The following is a 19091-nucleotide window of genomic DNA, read 5'->3' as shown; positions in this document are numbered from 1 at the left end:
GGCAGTTTGACTGCTCGCCGAGACACCTTGCAAAGAAAACACAATCAACCCATTAAGTGCCAATTCGCTGGTTGTTCAAAGATTTCATCATTCATCATAACATAGAGAATAACCAAAGAAAGTAAACGGGCGAAACGTACGCGAGCCAGCTTCATGTAAACTTGCTCTTCACGGCCGACGACGTGCACTTGTTCGAGAACACGGTAAACTCCAACTTGCGCCCGATATACTGGAACAGCTCCGCTACGTATTCCTTCTCGATCATCCCGGGCGAAAATGCGTCAAAGGCAGTACGGAGGACGAACATGATGCGAGACATAAGGTAGCCCGGGATATTATTGATGTAATATTTCATACTGCGACAGATATCGCATGCAAACTGGTAGCGTTGGTGCGGTCCGAGCACGCTGATGAAACCGGTGTCCGTGGCCGAGACCACCAGTGACAATGCCCAGTAGAAGCACATTGAGGTGGCCAGGAGAATATCGGGATAGTGCAGGACTTTGCCGACCGTGACACACATGGTGCTCGGGTTACGGCATCGAAAGATGGGGAAGCCGTCCGCAGACTCATTGTCAGACACTTCCCACGCGGTCCCTTGAGGATATGTGTCGGCGTAAAACGCCTTCCACATATTTAGACGCGTTTGCAGCTCGGTCGCTTGCTGCCAGATGGAGCTCTGCATCCCAGTGAGCTCGAACGTGCAGTCGGCCTCTTTCTTTAACATGGCGGAAAATTCATCGATCCGGGAGAGGTAGCCCGGAATATCCACTGCGATGTCAAGTAGATGGTGTAGAATATCCTTGGCGGGAGCGTCGCCCGCCCAGGGAACAGTCAGCCATTCTTTAGAGGCCATGAATGTCGGCTTGCGATGTACCAGTGCGGCCGTGACCTGAGGTGTTCGAGATTAGCTTCTTAGCAATTGTAGCAGGATCTGCGGCCATACCCAATACAACCGGAGATCGACGAAGAGAGATCGCTCTATCCCGTAGCGATGCCGATAAGCTGATCTCGATCGCAGTAGCTCTAAGCCGCCGAGCTGGTGTCGGAAAATAGAGTCTTTCGAGGTTTGCTTGAAAGCCTGGAAAGATGTGAGTATAGCGAGCCCCAGACAAGGTCTGTGACCTCACCTCCGTGATAGTTGACAATAATACAGCCACGAGGACCTCGGTCGACTTGTTCCTCTCTGCGTCGAATAGAGCAATTTGAAGTTGCCGAAGCATGCGGACATATTTTGCATGTCCTGCTAGTTCGATAGACCGGTTACGTTCGCGCCGACCGACAAATGTAAGCGCCGCAGCCTCAAAGGCATTACACAGCATGGGCGAAATCATCCGCATCTCCGAAGCTTCGCGCAATGCAATGGTGCCGCCATATTTCCGGTGATCATCAGGACTGAAATTACGAATCAGTCGGTCGACAAACAATTCCATCACTGTCGATGCAAGAGCCGGGTCATCGAGAATTGCTTTCTGGCGGGCCAGTGACATAGGTGAAGCTTTAGATAGAGCATGGTCAATGATTGAGGCATAGTAAATAGAGACCAATCACAGCGAGCGGTTTTACGGTCATAGCTCGGAAGTACAAGAGAACATACATTGTCTCGGAGACCGAGTATTATCCCCCAGGGTTGGCCCTAAAGAATCGGAAGAATCTGGGGAAACCTGCTGAGGTAGCACCGGCTGATTTGCCTGGTCACTCTCTCTTTCGTCGTCGTCGTCATCATCATCAATGTTGGGTCTAATCTGATATAAAGAACTACTGCCGCTTTCTTCAGCCTTTACGGGAGGAAGGTTGGCCAATCGACGAGCCTCTGCGAGCTGCTGTTTGAGGCTTTCACACGTTTGCATAAGATTATCGATCAGTGACGATTGCTCAATGTAATGTCGGTCCTTTTTGCTGGTGCCATATTCGCACTCCGAGGGCGTTCCTCGCAGACAACAAGCACCGCATGGCTTCACCCGATCGCACTAACAAGATGGATTAGAGATCGTTAGTCAAAGCGCCATAAAACATGTGTCAGCCCAATCCGGGTTCGTTCGATTGCAATACAACGGTTTCCCAGAAACTCTCGGAAGGTGGAAATTACCTTGACTTTGCGTTTGTGGCAGTTTAAGCATGAATAAGTGGGTCGGATCTTCTTTCGCCCTCCCGGCTTAGCTGTCAGAGTCGGGTTCGGTTGATCATTGTTCGGCCGGTCGCCATGCTCACTGCTCATGGTATTGGGATTGCTACAATTCGGGAAAGCTTTATTCGGTGGAAAGAAGCTCTGTTCTTCAAACGACCGAGTTGCGGACCAGGTATTATGGCGTGGAAAGTCGCGGAAGGCCATTGGGGCAAGTCACTAAGCGGATGGGGGCCTAAAGTTTGGCTTTAGGTCGTACGCTAGTAGGGATCCTTCATGCACGGTCACTGGTGGATATGGCCAGATTATTGGAGAATCAATAGAATCAATCGGCCAAATGACGACTAGACCTGACAGGCAAGACAGGTCAAGTCAGTCATCCCGCGCTCTGTTGCTCGAAGTGGTTCTGGACCCATGGTTCCAGAAAAGGCTATCTTATATATGCATTCCGTTTTTGAGAGATGCGAGGAATTTCGCATATCCTAAAACCATTATCTCTGGAGGATGTAGGTGCTTCCACAAGCAATGGGTCATTGCAGGGCTGTTGAGCCTGTGGCGCGGTGGATCGTTGGTGTTCTCCAACTGTACGTATGTACACAGTACTTCCGGCGCTTGTGACATATCACCGTAGCAATAAAAAAGAAAAAGGTCTGCCTATGCCTCTCTTCGCATACGACCATTGGCGCAGAATAGTCCAAAGTGCGTTTAGACCTTGAACGCTATTGGATGCCAGTGTATAACGCTACTGCCCGTGTCGTTCCATCTTCAGAAAGTTTCTCCAATAGTCCTCTGCATTATCAGGGGGAGGAAGGGTCCGGTGTCCTCGAGGGCCAGACATTTGAGCGACTTGCAGGAGATCGGCATTTTAGTTCGTTATCCTCTTGGAGATCATCGCCAAAGGCGGTAGTAATGCTTGGCTCTTCGTTCTTTTCAGTCAGGCCATATAACAGGGCGAAGTATATGCGACTCATTCCAAAGGGAGTAACATACCAGCACACAAAGAATCCATCTTAAGCATGGTCGGCATTTGTAAGCAGTGGGGTTTGATCAAGATCATCCCGAAGGCTTGTCCCGATCTCAAGAAGCACGCCGCCGCTCCCCTTCGGTAACATCGTAGTGAACGGAACGGTACGCCTCCTTGCAGGCAACCGAGGCATCCGGAAATGGCGAGATACGCGTATGGAATGATAGAGGCCACTCCCGGCGCTCAACAAAGTTTTGGCTTGAGTATCGAGTTACCTTAAACGGTTTTCATGCAGGGGCACTTGAAAAATGGTGTTAATGCCTACGATGAAGGGCTGCATAGGTGGTTATCCTGGTATTCGATATCACACAAGGGACTCACATCGCAGATCCTGAAGGAATGGGAGGGTCTTGCCGAATGGTTTGCTATTGCACAAATTAAAAAGTGTCCTGCACGTCCATCAAGGTTGCAAGTCACGAGGGCATCACCTGCCCAGTAAAAGACATGCTCATTGTCGAAGAATATTACGTATCAATCCCTCGTATGTCCTACTGAGAATAACAATAAAAATAACAGAAATTGAATGAAAATAAGAAAAGAAAACCCCGTTTGATGAGCAAATCATCTATCACATATATATGAATAGGTGAAAGCCAAGCTGGAGGGAAATGGTACAGATACATGTCGACACAATCATGAAAGTAAATTTTGACCCAGAGAGATTTAGTGAATGTATAATAACTCTAAGCTATCGATCTATAATACAAGGGATAACAACTACACGGAAATGATTTCCAGGATAGATCTTCGACGATCGATGAGAGTAGCGTCGCCTTAGCCGACCGCCCTTACTGCGCGAGATCGTAGCATGCATAAATTCAGAGACCTGATGCGACCGAGATCTGCCACTAGATCCTTTTGTATCATTTGGTAGCCCAATAGGGACGTCAAGCTGACGCAGGGACTTGATCCCTCGGGCATGCAGGGCAACAATTGCCCAGTGAATCTCAATTTCCTCTAGTAATGCTGGCGTCTGGCGTGATGGCGCCTAGCGTGAGCCGATGAGGATGGAGTCACACTGGAAGATGGAGCTGCGCTGGAGGTAGCGGCAGGAACACTAGCACTGCTGGAAGCACCGCCACCACCCAACTTGCCCACACCTGCGTTGGCCTTGACATACGAGGGCACTTTATCCGTGGTCATAACCTTTGAGTCTCCCTCACCCTTGGGCCAGCTGGACAATACGGCCTGGTCATTTCCAGACAGCTCACCAGAACTGGTCAGCTCGTTGGCGGCGCAAGGACGGCCCAGTGCAGAGGTGCAGGACGAGGCGTCCTGAGCGCTAACGGCAAAGGTGGAACCGGGCTTATTCTCCGGGTTCATGGGAGTCTTCACGTTGGAGAAAACGTTGCCCTCAATAAGTGCATTGACCCCTTCACCGACATCGAAGGCGTGACCGCTGTTGTTCTCCCAGAGGTTGTTGTATGCGTGCCAGTGACTGGCGAACTCGAGCTTAGGGGAGCGGCCAGAAGTGTGGTGCAGGTAGTTGTTGGCAAAAGTGATTTGGTCGCCCTTACCGTAACCGAGGCTGCAGACAATCAGCATCCATTGTCGATGTCTATTCTTGGAATACAGTTACTTACACAGTCCAGTAGTGGTGTCCATCGCATGAGGAAGACCACTTAGTCTGACCATCAAATTCAGAGTTGGAGATAGTCACGCCTCCACCTGTTGATTGCGTAAGCGTTTGTTCAAGGTAACTGAGCCGTACTGGAAAGAATACGTACTAGACTCGTAGCCAGCAGCGATCATCTGGCGACCAACCAAGGACACCTTTATGTGATCAATCCAGATCTTGTCCGTGCCGTCCAGCGTAATAGCATCGCCACCCCAGATGTACTGAGGGTTCAGCTCAGTGATGTGAATGTTCTGGATGATGATATTGCTGACGCCGTTGACCAGTCTCAGACCCTTACCACGGATCACACCGGCGTCTCCAACACCGAGGATGGTCTTGTCAGAGGCAACCTCCATGCCCTCAATGCCAGCATTGTCGTATGTACACTTGGTTGCTGGGTAGGAGCCGCACCAGGTGGAACCCTTGGTCTTAATGGCGTTCTGACCGGCGTCACCACATGTGTTGGACTCAGGGATACAGCATTCGCAGTCGGTGCAAGTATCCTCGGTGCCGATATAGTTGAATTCCTTGTCGATCAGAATCACGCGGGGAGTGGCGTCGGACAGCCACTGCTTAAGCTCGGCAGTATCTTTCGGTGCGGCAGGAGTCGCACTACCACCTCCAGTTGTTCCACTGGCGAAGCCAAATGGGGTGCCGACAACACTCTGAGCCTGGGCGGAGGCACCCAGGAAGGCAGTGACCGTCAGGAGAGGGCGGAGGAGGACCATGTTCGCGACGGAGCTTATGGCCAACGAGAAAATTAAACGCAAACAAAAAGAAGCAACTGTACCGGCGGTTTTCGACAAATGGAATGCGAATTAGCGAAATAGAAACGAGGATGCTGTCTAAGGAATTCGTTACGAACCCTTGGATAGGACTACGGTCTTATATGCCGCAAATTGAATTTATTAGAGTTACAACTTCCCCAAAATCGCCGAGAATAGTCCTCCACCCATATGCAGGAACACAGCGACATTCAACCACAAAGCGGAGCTTGTTAGAGATTGATGGAGCGGACCATATGGTGAAACTGGGAGCCGGCTGACTAGATAAAGTGTTTCCTTGTACTGCAATTTTCCGGCCGATCACATTCCCTTGCTGTGTTCCTGTCAGTAAGCTCTAGCTTTGCGTCTCCGGAAAATCGATTGAATGACGGTCACAGATGATAAGAAGGGATATAGAGCGTGCAGAGAGACGATCATATCATCCAACAATGGGCTTTTCTGAGTAGTAGGACGACAACCATATGATTCAGGGAATGTCTATAATTACCCCATTAGGATTCTGCTGGTGGAGAAAAAGGAAGATCGTCAGGGCGCTTGAAGAAAGGGTCAGAATAGCAGCTGGCCCGCCCGCGACTAGAACCCTTATTAGCTGCCGGCTCTTCTGCTTCAGTTTTTTTCCGTAGCCCTGAATGCCGCTCATACCAGCAATTAAGGTCCAGCTGGGAAGGGATAACAGTGTGACTATGCATCGCATACGTTAATTGTTTGAGATGAACTCAACGGTCTAGGTCTCGTGATACTCAATTGGTCACGGCTCCAGAAACGACTCAGACGAGTACGACATAGTAGTGGTATAGATTAATTGGCAGCGATCATCATTAGCTGTGATATTGTGCGTGGGAGGTCCAACTATCTACTACGACTGCTGAAGTATGGACACAAAGGAGATGAAGCTTTTCGATCAACAGGAGACGTGGGGAAATGGTCCCATGTAAGTTAGGACTCGTAATTCTTGCTGTGGCTAAACTTCGGTAGTATGACACCGGATATTGTGAGGAGGTATGATAGGTGGTCCACAGCACTGTATGCTTTTTAAGGGTGTCACCAAACCGGGGGAACCCAATCCCCAACGCCTCAATCACAGCATGGAGAGGAAATAGGGTGGATAGAGACGGGATCCTATGCCGATCTCTTAATATAGATGTTCTCGGAACCCATCCATTCAGCATATCGGGATTGGAAGTCAACCGATGAGGGAATGTTTTAGAACATTCCGAAGGATCCGGCCATTTTCCCCAAATCACGGTCAGTCTTAACTAACGATCGATGACTATGAAAGGTCCGACTCGCTCTGAGAAGAAAAACTGGTTCACCCCGGAGACACTGCCTAATTCCATTCTCGTGGTGTGGTTCAGTTTGTGAGCTGCGTCTACTAAAAAGGAGTCAGTAAAAGACATCGTTATGAATCAGGACTTAAAGGCGGTAGAGGTCGTTCTGATGGATTTATCTGTTCTCGTTGTTTCCATGACTAGTAAGGGCGAAACGGCAAATACAAACAGGTAGAAGAGAAGAACAATGAGATACTCAGGGTTGTCTCATTATACTTGACGTAAAAGGTTTATGGTAATCAGGGTCCTCCGCATAAAATGTAACCCTAGAAAGATCTCCACTCCACTATTTCCCCCACTAGGTAAAACCGACAAGATATACCGACTCTCACGTGGCGTTCAGAACTTGTCAACAGCTTATAATAGCGTTGAATGATACTTGGATTGTTATTGCCGCGATATCGTTCGCCTTCCTGTCCGTCTCCTCAATGATATATATTTCCCAGGTATAGTTTAGGAAACATGTGTGAAAGACCATATGAACTGGTTCACATGATAAAGGTGGGACGAATGCTTCCAACCCTTCGGCTTACGAAACAACAGTCATATAGTTAACTTAGCTACTAGTGGTCGGGTTGTCATGTATACTGGCCTCAGTCCAAAAGGTAATGGTGATCGCTGAGTAACCATAGCTACCAAGGACCTTGCAGGGCATATTACACATATGCTCCAAGGTACTCATGCGCGTTAGGATATTACAGTGAGCGAGGCTCACTGCATCTTAAATCGCAAATAGACATCCTTACTCACATAATGTCTTCTTTCAATGCTCACAATGTCGATTTAGGTACGGCAAGTCAAGAAGATGTCCTCTGCTACCTAGCACTGTCTGAAAATGACTATAACGGGCATCTGGGGGCCCGTATATCTTCTATCTTCGTTATCTTCATTACATCAACCTTCTTTACCCTGTTCCCGGTGATTGCCAAACGAGCCCCCCGATTAAAGATCCCTTATCACATTTACCTCTTTGCCCGATACTTTGGCACGGGCGTTATAGTGGCTACGGCTTTCGTCCACCTGTTGGACCCCGCCTACAGCAGTATCGGCCCGAACTCATGCATCGGAGTTTCCGGACACTGGGGAGACTATCCCTGGTGTGCAGCCATCGTCCTCACCTCCGTCGTAACGATCTTCCTCCTGGACCTGGGTGCAGAGATATACGTGGAGTACAGGTATGGAATCCAACGAGACGACGGTGCGACAGAGGCATTCATCACGCAGCCCAGTTCCTCAGACACAGACAGCACATCCCAAGTCGTAGAGGCCGGCACGCCGCCCACCCGAAAGAACGCCGACATCCACAAAGAGGTGGCTTGGGCACGGTCAGAGCGGGCCTTCAAACAAGAGATTGCGGCCTTTCTGATCCTGGAGTTCGGTATTATATTTCATTCCGTCATCATCGGCCTGAACCTTGGCGTTACAGGCGAAGAGTTTTCAACTCTTTACCCTGTGTTAGTTTTCCATCAAGCGTTTGAAGGCCTGGGTATCGGGGCGCGTATGTCGGCGCTTCATTTTGGTTCCCGTCGGTGGCTGCCATGGGCACTTTGTCTTTTGTATGGACTTACTACACCTATTTCTATCGCTATTGGGCTTGGGGTGCGGACATCGTATAATCCGGGGTCCAAGAGGGCGATGATCGTGCAAGGTGTGCTGGATGCGATCTCCGCTGGGATTTTGATTTATAGTGGGTTGGTGGAATTATTGGCGAGGGACTTTTTGTTCGATCCTGGCCGGACAAAGAGGAGATCGCATTTGTTCGTGATGGTGGGATGCATGTTGTTGGGGGCTGGGATCATGGCGCTGCTTGGAAAGTGGGCATAAAGAATGCGGAGAAGAAGATCATTGACAAGGGCAAATAATGAGGGATGGTCAGGTGGGCCAGTGAAAAAAGGAGGATTTCCCCAAACTACCAATTTCCCAAAATACTACTAGTAGTATGTATGGCTTGTACGTACTCCGTATTGGTAATATAACATAATGATTGCCTAATTTGGTACCTCTCGTGCATGAAAGTGCGTATATAATCACCCTCCACCACCGCCTTTCCCTCCATCTCTTCTCTCTGCATTTATTCAAGAACTATGGCTTTCGTTCGGCCCCTGGCCCCGGACCAGAGTCATTACTATCACATATACTGTCTTCTACTCCGCTGAGTTCACCCGAAACCCAACAATATATAGTTAGAGCGATGTAACCATGGGCAAACACACTGCCCAGACCTCCCAACAACTCCCAACACTGAACGAAACTATCGACTTTATCGAACAAACCTACAAGGAGTCGAAATTAATTATAGTCGGCTGCCTAGCATCCTGGGCACTCTGTCGACTCCATTTCCGCTTTGTCTGGCTACTCCTCATCCTCGCCATATGCCGCACGCAATATCAAGTATCGATCCGTCGAGTTGAGCGCGCCATCCGCGATGAACTCCACCGATACCACGCCCAGAAAATCCTCCAGCACGGTGAGAGCGTAGAATGGGTAAACAGCGTCCTAGGCCAAGTATGGCACCTCTACCAAAACCGGATCGCCGACCAAATCGTCAAATACATCAATGCTGGCCTAGCCCAACGCAGTGACGACAGCTCCGCTCAGAAAGTGATCATCCATTCCCTGGCTTTCGTCGAACAACCGATACGATTTACAAAGGTGATCACCTACTCCAAGGCGCATTCACGTAACTTCATCTTCGAAGGCCACTTCCAAGTCGATCTCAAACAACCCTATGACCACCGAATGCATATGCTGGAAAGACACGGAGAAGTGCTCATCGACATGGCCATCGTCCATGAGAAACCAGATCGCAAGAACCACGACCTCATAGTGCATGTGAAACAGTTCACAGGAACGGGGATGCTACGGCTAGAAATCGATCTGGAGAGCCTTGAGCCACATATTCTACAGCCACAGATCGAGTTGCAGGATCACCCCCAGATAGACTGTACGATCCGGACAGTGAGTCAGCATCATTTTCCATTTCATTTTGCGCATCACGTCGACTGGCGGAAGGTGGTGGAGAAGCAGATTCGCGAGGGGTTGGGATTGGCGTTCTACCGGCCGTTGCCTCTTCCGTTTCAGTTCGTCGGCGAGAAATTCTTGGTTAAGATGATGACGTGGTGGTGGCAGTTAAATCGGGCTTATCATGACTAGTTTGGTAATGATTAATGAATTATTGATACTTCACAATCCTCCGGGGGAACGGTGTACAGACTGCAAGAATAGAAGAAAGGGTATTATTGGTTGCTTTAGGTACCGAAATTGCCGTCCGATGGGTTCAAGTGGGCCAAAGCATCGCCCCGTAGGGCTGAGTTTGTAATCCACTGGATGGGTTGGGGTTGAAGAAATGGTGCTGCCTAGAAGGAACCCGCCGTATTTCAAATTACCATTTAATTTAATCCTCCCAGCAAGGGGTGGGGGAACATCACTACCACAACCGTCCATCCAGTATTTGACGGGGATTTTGCAGTGGAGTGACAGCAGAATGCCAATCCTTGGTTGCTCCCTAGGGGTAAAAAGCCAATTTTAGAACCAAGAAAGGGGCGTTTTGCAATTGGTCAGAAATAGAACAACGCCTCTTTATATAGTCTTCTGGACAAGGGGTTTTTGTATCGTACCGTATTGGGTGTCGACTATGGAGTATCAGTATCATGGTACGATTTAGACTACAGTATGTTACACACAGATATTCAGCGGTACCATACCCGATCACCTGACGAACGTTTTCCCTGAATACCTTCAGCGAACGGACCATGCCAATGCGCTGAGCGACAAATATATGGAACTCTTCAACCAGCGTCTTACTAAGCAGCCTTTAGGGAAGTGGAGGAAGGTTCTTCTCTCCGGTTCTTTCACAGGGAAATGGCCGAAGTTGCGTTGGTTGTCCTGATGGGGTCTGGGATTGTCGAGCTGAACCCGGAATTCTGGCCGGCCATGTGGGAATTCGCCCGTCTCGCACTGCAGCTCATGTGGGGTTGTCCTGATGGATGAATCCAAAGCCATGGAAGATCAGCAGTGAGTTCCACGGGATATGTCGGCGGTCCCTTGATGCAGGCAATTCAGAATTCGACTGGAATGGCCCCGATATTGATGCCGAGTGGGAACCCCTTTATGGGCCTAGAATGGCTCGCGAGTTAATTTCTTGGGCGAAGAAGAATCTATCGCTGGAGACTACGGCGGGCATAGTGGCGACATTTGTATTCGGCACAAATGCCAACTCGGTGTGTATGTCGCTGTGGGCGATGATGGAACTGATCGCAGATCCGGAACTATATCGGGCGGTGCGAGAAGAATGCCTGCCCGTAAGGTCAGTGGACCTGCTTACTGGAGAGTGAAGATTCGACCCCCAGAGCTTGCTCTCAAAGCCGCTGTTGCAATCAGTCTATATTGAAACTCTCCGCCTGCATATATCGATCAACATTACTCGTGAGGTCACCCAGTCTATTAACCTTGATAGCCATCTTTTGACCCCTGGGTCTCTCATTCAAATGCCGAACTAGATTGGACAGTATAATAAAGCTGCCTGGGGCACTCCTGAGCATCCTGCATTGTAGTTCTGGGCTGGTCACCATCTAAAGCATGATGGCGGTAAGACCGATTTCATGATGGATGGTAAAACGTCTTCCTTTTTCCCTTTCGGTACATATATACTGCGCGTATTGTATCATTGCTGTTTTGTTGACAAGTTTTCTACACCAGGTGGAGGGCCCTCAATCTGTCCCAGGCGGGTGTTTGCTAAGAAATTCTAATTACTATCGCCGCGCTGGTAACCAGATTTAAGATAGAGATAATTGACTGCGTGTATCTAGACAGATCCAAGTCTGACCGGCCGCCTCAGAATAATCAGTCGCATATCGGAACCGTTGGGATCCCACTAGAGCGGGACGTGAAGATCCGATAGATAAGGCTATGGTAGAGAGCAAAGTGAAATGTTATACATGAAATCATTTCCGGGGAGATAGCTTTAGTTAGCCACTACATAACAACTTTTGATTCTATTGTTGGCGCATAGATGCTTGTTACATTAGCTTAGCAATCTATGCCTAGCGGTACTCACGTATCAAATAGAACTAGTATTAGAGAAATAGAATCTATCATTGCTAAGGAGCTACCTTGCTCTACATACATGAAGTCCAACAAAATTTACACGATGCTCGAATCTTGAACTGTGCCTGATCAGTGTCGAGATGGCTCAGCTCGCCGTGGGTCTTAAGGTCCTGAAGCTGTCCCTGCAACTTCACCGTGATGAGCTTGATAGCCGTGACACTGAGAGGCAAATGCAGTGGAACTTTTTCATTCCGACTGGCCACCTTGTATAGGGCATTGGCAACGGCACTGGGCTCAAAGGCGACACCGGCCGGGAGCCCCTTTTTCACGAACATCTCAAGCTGCCGGGCCGGTCATATCAGCAGCTGAATATGCCGGATGGGGCTTGGTGTATTTCTTGCCGGAGGCTTCCAAATTCGTGTTGACGGCACTGGGTTCGACGATGCAAAAGTGAACTAGGAACATCGAATACATCAGTCATCGCTCAGGTCTATACAAGGTGAAAGGTGACTTACTGTTCCAGTCCGGATGCATCTCTCGAGCGACAGACTCACTCCATCCTTCGCGGCGAGACTCAGATTGACGCATCATCTCAATGGCTTTCAAGGCGACACGGACGGTACCAAAGAAGTTCAAATTCGTCGTGCATCTCATGCTCAGTAACGGATTCAGGATCACCCGAGAGCGAATAGCCTGCATTGTTCACCACGACATCAATGTAGTAACTGTCTGCAAAATGCGCGGCGGCCGCCTTGAAGGCTGCATCGACCGCTAGTGATTGCGTAACATCTAGGGCAAGCTCTAGGATGGCCGGGTTATTGTCGTCAAGGTATGAAAGGCTAGCTATATATCTCTAGCGGTTGCAATTAGACACTGACCTGGCACGGAGGCGACATTAGTCGCGACAGCACAGCCGATGCTAGTCGAGCACCTAGTAACTATATCAAAAACAGTGAAGTCAGATTTTCTAGCTCAAGTCTACCTGAGGATAATATGTTGTTCGCTTACCAAACCAGGTGGCGTCAGCTGGGAGCTGGTAGGGTTCGTGTTGACGGGGTTCATATTGTAGCTGCAATGATGTGATGTACTTTGCTATTCCATAGCTTTGTATCCGCGAACTGTCTCTTCGTGGTGTTGTTGAATGGGAATCACTTTTTATTTTACTTTTCCACGGCGCAGTATCGGCAGTTGTGCTGTCGGAAGTTTCGGGCCTGCCATTTGGGAATTTTTGATGAAATTCGGCCATTGCTTTGAGCTTGTTTCGTACAATCGTTCGGTGTTTTACAATGCAATAAATAATGAATTAATGAGGTAGCTCGATTTTGTAATTTAAGTCCATAATTCCTATTCTGCATGGCAGCTAACTATTAGATGTATCGCTCGTCCTTCATGAAGAAGCAGATTCAAACCCCAAACAGAGTACCTAAGTCTCCACAATTTCCGTTCAGTCCTCAACTCCTGCTCATACTGGAGTCCAAAGGCACGGTAAAAAGTCGCATGCAGTACGGGCTGGCAATGACAGTCATATACTCCCTTGGTGAATTCCCAGTACTCCGGTTTGTAGCCTGCGCACTCCCAGTCAATGATCCCACTCAGCCGTCCACCTTCGACAAGCAGATTACTGGTATGAAAATTGGCATGCGTAAAGTATGATGTGTGGTCTGTGCGGAAAGACTCCCCGTCCAAAGCTCTCTCTATCGTACAACCCAGGTGGCTGACGAGGTGAGCGTTGAAATCTGACTCCGTATTAAATGGACCTCCGCGTCCATCGGGTACGCGATGATCTACAATTGGGCAACCGAGTGTCTGCGAATCTGTATTCGGTCTTGTTGGGAATCATCCGCATTTGTGCTACACTGGCTGAAAGATCGTCGACAAAGCGGTTCCTTTCAGTGTAGGACATGAGATGTGCCACTACGAAAAAAGCTTTATATAGAAGTGAACTTATCCGAGTGAATGCTATAATATACATAGAAAGTCTATAGAAGAACGGGAAGGGATAGGAAAAAGAAAGGAATATAAGGCCCGGGCCGCTTCTAGATCTTTATTCTTCAGGGTTAATCTTTTGTTTTCCTCTTTTTGTAGATAGAATAGATCTTAACTAAAAATTTCCGTATTTTTTAAATTTTTTTTTCTTTCTTAAATAATCTTGACGTTAAGGCTATCGATGTCGCTACAGTGTCTTTTCTTTTCTGTACAGCTGTTCAGGATCTATAAGCGTAATTGGCGAACAGAAACAGATTCAGCATGACTCGCTTGTTCATGCATGTAGCTCGCCTTAAGGCGATCAAGTTCATGACGCCGCCCATGCGATCCTCCGTCGGTAGTCCCATGAATCGATACACAGACTTTCTCTTCAGGAACAAATGCTTGGACGTAGGTATATACACTCGGACGCCGGCTTGCCGCTCAATCTTGTTCTTCCCTTCTGGGTACCCAAAATACTAACCTTCTAAGTCTCGGAGAAGCTGCCTTGCCTGGGTTGATAGCACAATATTCCTATGTCTTTTCCCAAGAATGATGTCTCGCAGTAGCATCCATGCAGGAAGATCCTAGGCGTACGTCTGCAGATCATTGGATATATGCAGTTGGTTTAGGCTCAAGCCTAGGGATCCAGAATTGGTTTCTATTTTTGTTTTTTTTTTTCGCGATTTTGAAAGGTGTATTAATTTCAAAGAAATCGCGTAGCACCGCCTACGAAGATAAGTCCAACTGAATGGTGCTATTACACCATTATATACGATGCTCAAGTTTCTAGACCACGATCTTATTGTGTAGGTCCATGGGGAGCCTGAGCCCGGCGTTTTGCCGCTGGCTAAACCTGTTGGTGATCGTTTGGTAAGGCAAGCGGGGCAACTCATCCATGTACTTGACAACTTAGCCTGATAGAGACATTAGCAAGGAAATAAGTAAAGACGTTGTCAAGAGTATTCACCAAGCATATGGTATATAGAGGAAGAGATCAAGTCGTCAAGAGGGTTCCAGGGCTTTTATACTTCCCGGTAATTCTCGCCTGTGCGTAGATTATGGAAGCCAATGTAGTCGTATCCGGATAGTACTGACCAACGATATGCCTTCCTGTTGCTCTATCGGCCAACCTTATTGAGAAGCCTTGGGAAGCCACTACGTACCCGACATTTCCAAGAGCACCCCCCCTGATATGCTGGCCCCAGCTGCCGCGGTGTATTGTTTTAGAATGTCTGAAGTTGGAGTAGGCGCCCCGAGATGCTGGGAATAGGAGGCTTATAGCTAGAATTCGGTTACTGCGTAGCTACCATTCAAAGTATGTAAACCGGTTGAATTACAGCTCCTAGACAGACAGGACGCTCCCTGTTGAAATTGAATAGAGCCCTATATTTCGTACAGGTATATAGGTTGTGTATTGCCCAATAGAGGAATAAACCGAGGAGGGAATATACTGTTCTTCGAGAGCGAGATATTTTATATATGGTTGGGACTACTAATTTACTTTGATCAAATACCATAACTTGAGAGATCGTGGGAGATGCGAATCCTTTGTTTCCTACCCCTATGGGTGGTTGAAATTCTCACCGTGTGGGACAAAGCGCCTTGATAAAGGCGGGTATATTCCTCCATCTGGAGTTGAAACTCAGAATAAGTGCTTTGTATTTGTAGAAAGTTTCCATGCTTTGAGTATGGCGATGGTCAAAGGCAGTTGTTGGTGAGTATGTCACGTCGTGCGACTGAACTATCATCTACTGACGAACAACACAGTCCTAAATTCCAATACAGATTATCCGATTATCCGTTGGCTGGGTAATGGCAGGGGCGTTCGCAGCTAAGTAACAAGTATAATTAGTAGTTTATGATCTAGTTATACCATGAGTGGGTTGGGAACATAGAGAGGGCAGAATAGTTTATCTAGGGCATCAAGGACTATATTTTGATTATGCCGATGAATACTTTTCGGCTCATGCTTACCAGAAACAATCTTCTAGATAATGGAAAATCATGCAACACTTATAGAACTAGCCCACTATTATTTGCTGAATAAGGTACCCCATACTGCTCATGAGAACCAATGTAGCCGAGCTTTCACCATCGGAAAGCGAACGCACATTGCTTTCATAAACATGCGATATAGGGGCCCCTTCTGCTGGTTCAGTAAATATCAATCTTGGCATGCTCTACCTGCGCCAATTCCAAACTCAGAGTTTCAAGTTCGAGTTTGCACAGACATGGAAACCAATTGGAAGCAAATATATTCAGCGCACACTAAATCATTATCAATTCCGGAGTAGATAAAGTATCTCTATGATACAAGGTCAATGATTGACAGTGAGCTGTACGGACACACTGTGCATGGACATTGTCGGTTTCATGGAATTGCTTCCTGGCTATGTGGAGAGAGTTGTGACCTGAGGCTCACCTACGAAGAAGAATAAAAAGAGGCATTTCCTACAGTTGAGGATGGTTCTTATGTGTTTTAATGGTTTCTCGATTAGGTGGACAGATTCCCTAGGGCTGTTTTCAGCAGCAGTACTTTGCTCTGTCTGCCGGTTCTATCATGGATACGTTCTGTGAGAAATACTCTGCTAAAGTCTTTGTACTCTATCAAAATTCATCGATGATGTGACCAATATCTCTATAATGAACACATGAAGGTATCCAGTGGGATGGTTTGATTGAGAGCTGCGTGTGGATGAAAGAAAACGGGAAAAAGGAGTGAAGAGGGAAACAAAAAGATGGAGACTTGAAAAAGTCCAAGATGCGGTGGGTATAGAAGAATTCGATATTGCAACATCGGAAGGCTTGAAAGTTTGTAACTTTATTGAATGCCGTTCCAAATCCCATGGGTTCTCATATAACCAGCAGAAGTTCATATATTTCACTGGCCTTTCTGTGATAATAGAGGATTTAGATGGGTGGTGGTAACTTATTATCTTACTCCTATAGTACTAGGAGAGGTTCATCTATTTGTTATGGTCAGTCCAGCCGAACGGCCTCTCACAGAATAGTGTACACCTAACTATTTACTTACAATAGGACAAAGGGCAGGATTGTACTCACGCCTGATACTGCTTGAAGCCTAATCAGCGAAAAAAATATAATTACGATGAAAAACTCATCCCAGACATAGCATCCGTCTCAAAAGCGCTTTGTATCCCTTCTTAGGTTCCATGTAGTGATTTACATACCGAATATCTTTCTCGATACCTTTAAGAGCCACCCCAGCCCAATCAGCACTGCATTTAATTGACTCGCCAGGCGCTATCTCATTAAGACTTCCTTCCAAGGCATTGCGATTTTTCACTACCCCCACATAAGTTGCTTTGCCGCCTGTTGAATCAGTGACCCAATCCGAATGAGCCATATTAAAAGTAACCCTAATACCGCATTTAGTGGATCAATGTTTGACCCTAGCATAAGTTTCTCTCAAGACTCACCCTTCCCTAGCCGGTATGAACTTGTTTTCGATCCACGGTCCTCCGTAGCTTAAGGGTTCCATGATAAATCCCCACTCATCGCTGCCGGAAGCTGATTTCCGGAATATGTACAAATTGTAGCGTCCAAGGATGGAGCCATCATCGTTCGAGGTTGACTTGTCGACCGAGTTGGAGCAATTCGTTGTTTGTATGATACGAGATACGTAGCAGTACGGGAATAATTCCACAGCAACCAGCAGATACAGGAGTTTAAATACTTATATGGCTTACAATTTGCTAGGTTCTCGATCAGCTGAAATTAGCTACGTATGGCATTATTATATTCCAGCGGTTTTGTCTATCACCATATCTTACATAGATTATTGACAAGCCCTTTGTCTGATAGTCATGCAATTCAATGACTTGACCATTCGAGTAGGACAAGTGACCTCGCATGAATTCTTTTCTTTTATCGATCAGCAAACATTTGCACAGATATCCGGATTGATGCCCTTTTCATACTCGGTGTCAATTTAAGCGCATTGTTTCTTCGACGATGTGATATGATTGGTAATCAAGGGTTCACTCATAAAGAGCATAGAAACGAGGTTGACCATTTTCCAGGACGCTTCATCTCTCATTTGGAAGTTTCATCATTTCATTGATAAGGCTCCCAAAGCCAGCCATTCTCGAGTAGTATGAAAGAGCAATCAACTGATGCACAAGTATAAATATATCCTTTGCCTCAGGGCATCCTGAAGCAGAATATTTTCGATTAGTTATTTACACGTAGCCATTGTCCCATATTGGAACAACAGATCTAACTCCCCCAACTTCTCCCCTTACGTAGATATGTACAAACGATAACAACAAGGAGGCTTTGTTTGTGGTAGTGCTAGCCATGCATAATGGGACTATGAATGCACTGACAAAAGACCGACTAGCAATAGATTGCTTGTTCATGGTTTCTCTTTCCATATCATAGAGCAAAATTTACCATGCGATATGAAAATGTTCTACGATACTGATTTGGAATTCAAGCTGTAGCAAGTATGTACGCCGGGTGGGTAATGTCATGTTTCCTGTGGCCTGGTTATTATAAAGTATGCTCTCAACCCCTTGAGAATAAACGTATAATTTTTCGGGATACCAGCTTATTTGAGAACATTATTGAGTTCCACTGCTAGTAAACTACAGTGTTTGTACCCATCCGGGGAAAAGACACACATCAACTCCAGACTATCCCGATGTGGAATTACTAGAATAAAGATGTGAAACTGGTAGGAAGATGTATGAATCCCGCTGAGTCATATTGTTTGATTGTTTCAAGCTGACAGGAGATGGAGGTGAAAGAGATAAAAGCGCGTCATTTGTCTAATATGGTTTTGTCCTAGGTGCCCCAATTGAACACTGATACACCTTCCGAGATATACGCTGGGATTCCTCTTTGTGAAGGCGCTTGTATAGCTTTTGTGCGCTTTATCAAGATTTTATTGATGCTCAGATACATCCTTAAATGTAGGGTATGTGAGGATGTCTAGCGGTATTACACTATTGGAAATTACATTCGGAGAGAGAAAAAGAAAAAGAAATGATGGAGAGAAATCCAAGATGCAGTGAGTCCATGATGGGGTGGATTTGCCGGTGTAGGTGGTACTTGGAGCTAACCTGAGCGAGACACATTCTGAGCTTATTCAGGTGATAAGGATGAACTGTAAGGATTGCAGGTGTTGACCTGGATGCCTTATACCTCCCTACACTACCTATATGGAACAGGG

General features: G+C 47.1%; 6 protein-coding genes across 6 annotated transcripts; 3 read left to right on the top strand and 3 right to left on the bottom strand.

The window, feature by feature from the left end:
• Positions 1–151: 151 nt before the first annotated feature.
• BDW43DRAFT_300287 (Zn(II)2Cys6 transcription factor domain-containing protein) lies at positions 152–2218 on the bottom strand (the record flags this gene model as incomplete). The annotated part of the gene is made up of 4 exons (XM_032044868.1): positions 152–892; positions 1131–1498; positions 1598–1970; positions 2090–2218. The coding sequence occupies 4 exons, from the start codon at positions 2216–2218 to the stop codon at positions 152–154; spliced, it is 1611 nt and encodes a 536-aa protein (XP_031900252.1).
• A 1888-nt stretch (positions 2219–4106) lies between these two features.
• Positions 4107–5495, bottom strand: BDW43DRAFT_300286 (polysaccharide lyase family 1 protein; the record flags this gene model as incomplete). The annotated part of the gene is made up of 3 exons (XM_032044867.1): positions 4107–4677; positions 4733–4817; positions 4877–5495. 3 exons carry the CDS (start codon positions 5493–5495, stop codon positions 4107–4109), a joined length of 1275 nt encoding a protein of 424 aa, XP_031900251.1.
• A 1808-nt stretch (positions 5496–7303) lies between these two features.
• zrfA (high-affinity Zn(2+) transporter ZRT1) lies at positions 7304–8785 on the top strand. The gene has a single exon (XM_032041933.1). It carries the CDS (start codon positions 7634–7636, stop codon positions 8702–8704), a length of 1071 nt encoding a protein of 356 aa, XP_031900250.1. The 5' UTR covers positions 7304–7633; the 3' UTR covers positions 8705–8785.
• A 172-nt stretch (positions 8786–8957) lies between these two features.
• BDW43DRAFT_86944 (uncharacterized protein) lies at positions 8958–10048 on the top strand. The gene has a single exon (XM_032050621.1). The coding sequence runs from the start codon at positions 9080–9082 to the stop codon at positions 10031–10033; it is 954 nt and encodes a 317-aa protein (XP_031900249.1). The 5' UTR covers positions 8958–9079; the 3' UTR covers positions 10034–10048.
• A 693-nt stretch (positions 10049–10741) lies between these two features.
• BDW43DRAFT_311127 (uncharacterized protein) lies at positions 10742–11214 on the top strand (the record flags this gene model as incomplete). The annotated part of the gene is made up of 2 exons (XM_032047122.1): positions 10742–10848; positions 10896–11214. The coding sequence occupies 2 exons, from the start codon at positions 10742–10744 to the stop codon at positions 11212–11214; spliced, it is 426 nt and encodes a 141-aa protein (XP_031900248.1).
• Positions 11215–12262: 1048 nt separating this feature from the next.
• On the bottom strand, positions 12263–12988 carry BDW43DRAFT_311126 (uncharacterized protein; the record flags this gene model as incomplete). The annotated part of the gene is made up of 5 exons (XM_032047121.1): positions 12263–12381; positions 12442–12486; positions 12545–12779; positions 12838–12864; positions 12935–12988. The coding sequence occupies 5 exons, from the start codon at positions 12986–12988 to the stop codon at positions 12263–12265; spliced, it is 480 nt and encodes a 159-aa protein (XP_031900247.1).
• Positions 12989–19091: the final 6103 nt, after the last annotated feature.

The sequence above is a fragment of the Aspergillus alliaceus genome (genome assembly GCF_009176365.1).
Source record: "Aspergillus alliaceus strain CBS 536.65 unplaced genomic scaffold BDW43scaffold_22, whole genome shotgun sequence".
Lineage (NCBI taxonomy): Eukaryota > Fungi > Ascomycota > Eurotiomycetes > Eurotiales > Aspergillaceae > Aspergillus > Aspergillus alliaceus.
The sequence above is the reverse complement of the archived record's forward strand: the minus strand, read 5'-3'. Positions and strand labels throughout refer to the sequence as shown.

Coding starts and splice junctions, on each gene's coding strand:
- zrfA (XM_032041933.1), top strand. CDS start 7,634: ATGTCTTCTTTCAATGCTCACAATGTCGATTTAGGTACGGCAAGTCAA.
- BDW43DRAFT_86944 (XM_032050621.1), top strand. CDS start 9,080: ATGGGCAAACACACTGCCCAGACCTCCCAACAACTCCCAACACTGAAC.